The sequence below is a fragment of the Musca vetustissima genome, unplaced genomic scaffold (assembly GCF_032173495.1).
Source record: "Musca vetustissima isolate MV318-11 ecotype Yass unplaced genomic scaffold, APGP_CSIRO_Mvet_v1 utg2404, whole genome shotgun sequence".
NCBI classification, from domain to species: domain Eukaryota; kingdom Metazoa; phylum Arthropoda; class Insecta; order Diptera; family Muscidae; genus Musca; species Musca vetustissima.
The window spans coordinates 56,137-65,056 of NW_026886937.1; the positions used below are offsets into that span (position 1 = coordinate 56,137).

The 8,920-nt window shown below is 28.5% G+C and overlaps 1 protein-coding gene across 1 annotated transcript; it reads right to left on the reverse strand.

The window, feature by feature from the left end:
* Nucleotides 1–3,556: 3,556 nt before the first annotated feature.
* Nucleotides 3,557–8,575, reverse strand: LOC133334426 (centrosomal protein of 104 kDa-like). Its single transcript, XM_061542722.1, has 5 exons — nucleotides 8,378–8,575; nucleotides 4,677–5,881; nucleotides 4,461–4,606; nucleotides 3,778–3,879; nucleotides 3,557–3,705 (listed from the first exon to the last, which is right to left on the reverse strand). The coding sequence occupies exons 1-5, from the start codon at nucleotides 8,573–8,575 to the stop codon at nucleotides 3,557–3,559; spliced, it is 1,800 nt and encodes a 599-aa protein (XP_061398706.1).
* Between the last annotated feature and the right edge of the window lie 345 nt (nucleotides 8,576–8,920).

Here is an 8,920-nt window from a genome sequence, read left to right on the forward strand (position 1 = left end):
CATTTGCTGTTCGTAACAAAGGCTAAATCAAGTCTTATTTTTCAAGTATGCAAGAATTCGGTTATAAGAAACTATGCAATATTTGTCAATATTTATGAAAATTTTTCAAAAATTTTCAGTTTTTATGAAGTTTTAAGATTTCTTATGACATTTGCTGTTCGAAACAATGTCTAAATCAAGTCAAATTTGTCAAATATGCAAAAATTCGGATATGAAAAACTTTGAGATTTTTCAAAATTTTTCGAAAAATTTCAAATTTGATTAAATTTTATGACATTTGCTGTTCGAAAAAAAATCTAAATCACATGTAATTTGTCAAATATGCAAAACATCGGTTATAAGAAACTCTGAGATTATTCAAAATTTTTATGGGATTTTTCAAAAAAAAAAAAAATCTGTTCTTATGACATTTTCTGAGATTTTTCAAAATTTTTCAATTTTTATGAGATTTTAATGATTTTTTATGGCATTTGTTACTGAAAATGAAGTCAAATGTCAATATAGCAAAATTTCCTTTTTAAAAAATATGAAAAATTTCAAAAAATTTAAAAATTTCGGATATAAGAAACAATTTTTTTTTCAAGAATTTTCATTTTTATGTGTTACCATGTTTATTTAGAACATTTTGTGTACAAAATTAAGTCAAATTTGTCAAATATGCAAAAATTCGGTTATAAGAAACTATGAGATTTTTTTCGAAAATTTTCAGTTTTTATGGGATTTTATGATGTTCTATGACATATTCTGTTCGAAACAAATTCTAAATCAAGTCTAATTTGCCAAATATGCAAAAATTCGGATATAAGAAACTATGAAATTTTTCAAAATTGTTATGGAATATTTAAAAAAATTTTAGTTTTTATGATTTATGGTTCGAAACAAAGTTTAAATTAAGTGTAATTTGTCGTATATGCAAAAATTCGGATATAAGAAACTATGAAAATTTTCAAAAAATTTCAGTTTTTAATAAATTTTATGATTTTTTATGACATTTTCGGTTCGAAATGACGACGAATTTTGTTACTATTTCAAAATTTCGCTTATAAGGAACTATGAACAATTTCAAAATTTTTTTTAAAAAAAATATTTTTTTTCAAATTTTTAATAAGAAATTTAAATAATATTTAAAAAAAATAATAAAAATTCTTCCAACAATTTTTTTTTAGTTTTGGAGTTCCTTCAACAAAAAATCGGATATAAGAAACTATGAAATTTTTCAAAATTTTTAAATTTTTATGAAATTTAATGATTTCTTATGACATTTCCCGTTCGAAATGACCACGAATTTTCTTAATATAGCAAAATTTCGCTTATAAGCGAAATATATATATATATATATATATATATATTTTCAAAATTTTTTGAAAAAAAATATATATTTTTTTAAATTTTTAATAAGAAATTTAAAAAATATTTAAAAACAATAATAAAAATTCTTTCAACATTTTTTTTTTAGTTTTGGAGTTCCTTCAACAAAAATTCGGTTATAAGAAACTATGAGATTTTTCAATTTTTTTTTTCAATTTATATGGGATTATATGATGTGTTGCGACACTTTCGATTCGAAATGACGACGAATTTTGAGAATATAGCAAAAATTCACTTATAAGCAACTATGAAAAATTTCAAAAAATTAAAAAAAAAAATATTTTGTTTTCAAAATTTCAATGATAAATTTTTTAGCAAAAATTCGGATATAAGAAACAATGAATTTTTTCAAAATTTTTATGGGATTTTATGATTTTATTGCTCAAAATGAAGTCAAATTTAGTTAATATTGCAAAATTTCGCCTATAAGAAACTAAGAACAATTTCAAAATGAAAAAAAAAAAACTTTTTTAAATTTTTACTAATACATTTTAATAATTATAATAAAAAATAATAAAAATGTTTTTTAACAAAAATTGTTTTTAGTTTTGAATTTTCTTCAAACCAAAAATCCATTGATCCCAGTCTCAGTATTTTTTTTTTTTTTGCCATGTCAGATTGTGCTCTTTGATTTGAAAATTTTTAAATTATATGTCTCGAAATAACTCATAATTTTGTAATGGCTATCTCTATATTCTATCAATCAATAGAAAGTTGTGTATAAATATTTTTTATCAATTTTTTTTCCACAAAAAACCGGTTATAAAAAACTTTTGGATTTTCGCATATCGAAAAGTAGTCAAAAATTCTGTTGTAAGAAACAGAAAATTTTTTCAAAAAAAAAAAAAAAAAAAAAAGACATAAGACATAAGACATAAAAAAATCAAAAATTTTCTTTTTTAGATTTAAAAAACATTTTTAAATTAATAAAATTTCCTATAAAAATGGAATATTTATGCAAAAAAAAAAAAAAATCATTAGTTTCTTATATCCGGTTTTTGGAAATATTTGTTTATTATTTTTATTTTTTTTAAGCTCTGAAAAATTCTGCAAAAGTCTTATAACAGCTTAAGACAAGATTTTATTTTATTTCCGTGATTTTTAATTGCTATTTTTTTATTTTTAATTTTTAGTATTATTTTTAGATATTTTTTTTAATTTTTTTTATTTTTTTTTTAATAATTTTTGTATTATTTTTATATTTATTTTTCCATTTTTTAGTTTCATTTAATTTTTTATTAATTTTTGTATTATTTTAAGATTATTTTTTTAACTTTCATTCGATATTTTTATTAAAATTTTTTATTTTTTTATTAATTTTTATATATATTTTTTTTAAGTTTCGTTTGTATTTTTTATTAAAAATATTTATTTTAATTTTTTATTAATTTGTTTTTTGTATTATTTTAGATCAATTTTTTTCATTTCATTTAATTTTTTATTTTTTTTATTAATGAAAAAACTGAAAAAAAAAATAATACAAATTTTTATTTTCAGTTTTTTTCCTCATTAAATTTTTTTTTTATTTTTTTTTATTAATTTTTGTATTATTTTTAGTTCAACTTTTTTTTTAATTTTTTTATGTTTTATTTGATTTTTTATTAAAAGGTGTGCTTAAATTGTAAGATCCCTAAAAAAGAAGAGCGAGCATAAACATGTCCACTTACGAGCTCTCAAATAGTTGAATTTTTTTGATTAATTTTTTTAGTAATTTTTAATTTTTTAAATAATTTTTTCCCTTATTTTTTGTTGACCAACATTTTTTCTCTCTTTGTTGTTATGCTCTTTGTTGTTGTTGTTGTTTTTATTTTTTTTTAATTTTCCTTATTTGATTTTTTTTTCTTTGTTTTCTTATATAAGTAACACATACATGTTTTATATATCTTAAAAAGGCAGATAGTGGACAATGTGTGTGTGTGTGAGAGTGTTTGTGATTATTTCGAGGAAAAGAAACAACAAAACAAACAAAATGAGCGAGTATTTTAGGACAAGTCATTTCAAGATAGTGGTGTGCAAAAAGAGAGGAGAGTGAAGGAGAAACCGCCATATGAAATGTCTTACAAAAAGAGAACAATGTAAGCAAGGGCACCAGTTCCCATGGTTTCCCTGCATTATTTCAAGATCTCTATCACTCTCTGGTTTCTCTTTCTCGCATTCTCTCCCCCTCTCTTTTGTCCCCTTCAGAGATTTATGATGAGGATGTGGATTTTTTGGAACGTCTTCTTGTATTGCCAGGACAACCGGAGGCACTCAACAAATGTAGCTTCCAACCGCCATCCAATGGCAAATGGACATCATCGTGGCACAGTGGGCAACGGGCGGCACCGGTTTTTAATTCTGGAAATAATTTTTAATTTTTTTTTAAATTATTTTGATTTAAACATTTTTTTTTTGAGAATTCATACACACCTCTACAATAGTCCTCCATTTGATGCAGATCATAGAGCTGTTTGTGCACCGATTCCGTACATCTTTCACACATGATGTAGTTGTCCTTAACCTCACATTCCTCTGGAAAAATATAAAAAAAATTAATTTTTTTCAAAATAATTTTTTTTAATATTTTTTTTTTTTTTTGAAAAAATTTTATTTTATTTTTTCAAAAATAAATTCTAATTTGTCATGTATGCAAAAAAATTGGATATAAGAAACTATTTTTTTTTTACTTAAAAATTTTAAATTTTTTCCAAAAATTTTAATTTTTTTTTTTAATTTAAATTTTTTTTAATTTAATTTTAATTTTTTTTTCAATTTTTTTAATTGGTTTCCCAAACTTACTTGTCAAATGATAATTTAATTTTTAATTTAATTTAATTTTTTTTTCAAAATATTTTTTTTTTAATTAATTTTTTTTTTAAAATAAAAAATAATTTTTTTTTCAAAAATAAATTCCAATTTGTCATGTATGCAAAAATTTTGGATATAAGAAACTATTTTTTTTTTCTAAAAATGTTAAATTTTTTTCCAAAAATTTTTCATTTTTTTCCAAAAATTTTATTTTTTTTAATTTATTTTTTTTTAATTTACATTTTTTTTAATTTAATTTTATTTTTTTTTTTTTCAATTTTTTCAAATTGGTTTCCCAAACTTACTTGTCAAATGATAATTTAAGGCAGCCACCTCCAATACCTGACTACATTGGGGACATTTCGTCAAAAATGGGCATGATTTCCAATAGTGCCGATCCAGCTGGGCGGGATCGCCGCTCTGTGAGGACCAATCACAGAATGGACAGGATCTGGAAAAATACCCATTTTTTATTAAAATAATATTCTGTAGTTTCCAACCTCCCCCCACCCTTCACTTACATCACATCGGCCGCCTCTTCAAACGATTCAGAATTCGAATTAGAATTGGAATTTTTTCTCGAACTACTGGCGGATATCATGGACCTTTTCAGCAGCTCATTATACTGTTGCTTGCCATTACATTTCGCATTATCCCGACTACTGCTGCCGCCACTATTATAACCATTACTTGTGCCTGGTTGATTGCCCTGAGCGGCCAATGTCTGACCACTACGACTTTTCAGAATCCTCGTTTCGGAACGACGCATTGGACTGGATTGAGAATTATCAGGTGATTTACATGAAAATCCATAGGGACTGGCACGACTATCCGAGCTGCCACCACTAGCCGCTCCACCCCCTCCCCCTCCACCCAACTGCAAATGCTCCACAGCACTACGATTTGAGGGTGGTGACTGCGGATCACTCGAACTATGACCCGCCGCATATTTATTCGCCTCCAACATTTCTGTCTTCCTCTCCAAATCTAATTTATCGAACTCGGTGAATAGCTGGCGATACAGCAGATTACGCCGCGTTATATCATCATCGGGCGGTAGCTGTTTGCGCACCAGTCGTGGATTCACTTTGTACACCAGTAAAAGTATCCGTTCGGCTACCTTACGCACCGGCTCCGCAGGATGATGTATACCCGAACAGCCGCATTCCGAGAGGGCACGACATGTCAGACCGCTATGTTTATCGGTGCTAATACCCTGGCTGAGCACCAGCTGTTCCAACATTTGCATACGACTCAGGGCCAGACGGGGATGGGTACCCGAGCTAACGGTCCGTGACAGGGCTGGCGCAACCAAATGTTGTTCAGCCACTTCGGGGCACGAAGCCATACTGAGAATGGTGTGTTGGGCCAAGGTGTGTATTCGCGCCGAAGGGTCGCCTGACTTGGCCAACAATTCGGGCAAGAGGCGATCAACACAACGAGCCACCTCGCTTTGTGACACCCGTCCGGGTACATATTCCAAGAAGAGAACACGCACCGTTTCGGTGGCCTGATTAAATACCGAATAGACAGCATCACGTACGGCACGATGTAGAAGGAAGGCAGCGCTACGGGCGACCTTATTCGGGCCGGCAGTATTTTCGGTATTGGCCGTGCCGCCACCGCCAGGTGCTGGGGTTTCCGTTTCCTGACCCTTGAGGAAATTGCGTAGGCGTACCAGGCCATCTTCACGATCTTGAAATTGACGTGAATAAAATTGTTCGACCTGAAATTGGAGAGAAATAAAAAAATGAGACCCTTAACAATAATTTTTAAAAAATCCTCGCCCTGTTGTTAGACCCTTAAAAATAATTTTTAAAAAATCCTCGCCCTGTTGTTAGACCCTTAAAAATAATTTTTAAAAAATCCACGCCTTATAGTAGGCCCTTAAAAATAATTTTTAAAAAATACACGCTTTATAGTAGGCCCTTAAAAATAATTTTTAAAAAATCCACGCCTTATAGTAGGCCCTTAAAAATAATTTTTAAAAAATCCACGCCTTATAGTAGGCCCTTAAAAATAATTTTTAAAAAATCCACGCCTTATAGTAGGCCCTTAAAAATAATTTTTAAAAAATCCACGCCTTGTAGTAGGCCCATAAAAATAATTTTTAAAAAATCCACGCCTTATAGTAGGCCCATAAAAATAATTTTTAAAAAATCCACGCCTTATAGTAGGCCCTTAAAACTAATTTTTAAAAAATCCACGCCTTATAGTAGGCCCATAAAAATAATTTTTAAAAAATCCACGCCTTATAGTAGGCCCATAAAAATAATTTTTAAAAAATCCACGCCTTATAGTAGGCCCTTAAAAATAATTTTTAAAAAATCCACGCCTTATAGTAGGCCCTTAAAAATAATTTTTAAAAAATCCACGCCTTATAGTAGGCCCATAAAAATAATTTTTAAAAAATCCACGCCTTATAGTAGGCCCTTAAAAATAATTTTTAAAAAATCCACGCCTTATAGTAGGCCCTTAAAAATAATTTTTAAAAAATCCACGCCTTATAGTAGGCCCATAAAAATAATTTTTAAAAAATCCACGCCTTATAGTAGGCCCTTAAAAATAATTTTTAAAAAATCCACGCCTTATAGTAGGCCCTTAAAAATAATTTTTAAAAAATCCACGCCTTATAGTAGGCCCATAAAAATAATTTTTAAAAAATCCACGCCTTATAGTAGGCCCATAAAAATAATTTTTAAAAAATCCACGCCTTATAGTAGGCCCTTAAAAATAATTTTTAAAAAATCCACGCCTTATAGTAGGCCCTTAAAAATAATTTTTAAAAAATCCACGCCTTATAGTAGGCCCTTAAAAATAATTTTTAAAAAATCCACGCCTTATAGTAGGCCCTTAAAAATAATTTTTAAAAAATCCACGCCTTATAGTAGGCCCTTAAAAAAAAATTTTAAAAAATCCACGCCTTATAGTAGGCCCTTTAAAATAATTTTTAAAAAATCCACGCCTTATAGTAGGCCCTTAAAAATAATTTTTAAAAAATCCACGCCTTATAGTAGGCCCTTAAAAATAATTTTTAAAAAATCCACGCCTTATAGTAGGCCCTTAAAAAAAATTTTTAAAAAATCCACGCCTTATAGTAGGCCCTTTAAAATAATTTTTAAAAAATCCACGCCTTATAGTAGGCCCTTAAACATTAAATTTAAAAAATCCACACCTTGTGTGGGAGACCCTTAAAAATAATTTTTAAAAATCCACGCCTTATAGTAGGCCCTTAAAAATAATTTTTAAAAATCCACGCCTTATAGTAGGCCCTTAAAAATAATTTTTAAAAAATCCACGCCTTATAGTAGGCCCTTAAAAATAATTTTTAAAAAATCCACGCCTTATAGTAGGCCCTTAAAAATAATTTTTAAAAAATCCACGCCTTATAGTAGGCCCTTAAAAATAATTTTTAAAAAATCCACGCCTTATAGTAGGCCCTTAAAAATAATTTTTAAAAAATCCACGCCTTATAGTAGGCCCTTAAAAATAATTTTTAAAAAATCCACGCCTTATAGTAGGCCCTTAAAAATAATTTTTAAAAAATCCACGCCTTATAGTAGGCCCTTAAAAATAATTTTTAAAAAATCCACGCCTTATAGTAGGCCCATAAAAATAATTTTTAAAAAATCCACGCCTTATAGTAGGCCCATAAAAATAATTTTTAAAAAATCCACGCCTTATAGTAGGCCCATAAAAATAATTTTTAAAAAATCCACGCCTTATAGTAGGCCCATAAAAATAATTTTTAAAAAAACCACGCCTTATAGTAGGCCCTTAAAAATAATTTTTAAAAAATCCACGCCTTATAGTGTTATAGAAAAATTCCGATGATTCAGTTCAGTTAGAAAAATTTTTAAAACATTTATTTGAAAGAAAAATAATTTGAACTCAATGGTATGAATGACTGAAACAGAATGAAAAAATTTCTTCTTGAAAATATTAATATGACATAAAATATTTTCAAGGCCTACTATGCTATAATATAATGATATAAAACATAGTAAAAAGTAGTTGAGTTGTTTCATATTCAATTTATACAACAAACTCTACCTCAACTCAAATACTTTAAAGATAATTAAAATTCAATATTTAATTTTAAAAGTTTACATGCTGCTATATGCTTTTCTTTAGTGAGTGGTTTGGTTAAAATATCTGCTACGTTTTCAGAGCTTGCTACATATTGAACGTCCACTTCATTTGATTGATATTTCTCCCTCACGTAGTGATAGCGTATGTCAATGTGCTTACTGCGTTTTTGTACACTGGGATTCTTGACTAGAAATTGAGCACCTTGATTGTCACAGAAAATGATGGTAGCTTTCTTTGTATTTTCATTTAGTCCAATTTCATTAAGAAGGCTTCTTTGGAATGAAACTTCTTTAGTTCCTTGGCACAAAGCGACGTATTCTGCTTCCATTGAACTCAAAGATACAGAATGCTGCTTTTTTGATTCCCACGATATAGGTCCACCGGCCAGAAATATAATAAATCCACTGTACGATTTTCGATCCGCTGTATCTGCTGCCCAATCTGAATCTGTGAAGCATATTAATTCGTCATAACATTTTGAATACTTTATTGATGTTGTTTATGGCAATGCCATGAACGGCGTTCGCATAAACATGAACGGCGTAAATAATAAAATTAACAACGGCGGCAAAAAATGGTGGTTGGCGGTGGGGTTTTCTTTTATTTAAGTACCCACACATACACAAAACTAACGGACCCTACATTCAGCTGACCAAAACAAAAACAAAACAAA

What these genes read in the sequence shown, in the direction of transcription:
- LOC133334426 (XM_061542722.1), bottom strand. Translation starts at nt 8,575, where the DNA reads ATGGAAGCAGAATACGTCGCTTTGTGCCAAGGAACTAAAGAAGTTTCA. An exon ending in GAAGAGGCGGCCGATGTGAT is followed by an intron (nt 4,607 to 4,676) that starts GTAAGTGAAGGG and finishes GTATTTTTCCAG; the next exon opens with ATCCTGTCCATTCTGTGATT. An exon ending in CTTAAATTATCATTTGACAA is followed by an intron (nt 3,880 to 4,460) that starts GTAAGTTTGGGA and finishes ATATTTTTCCAG; the next exon opens with AGGAATGTGAGGTTAAGGAC.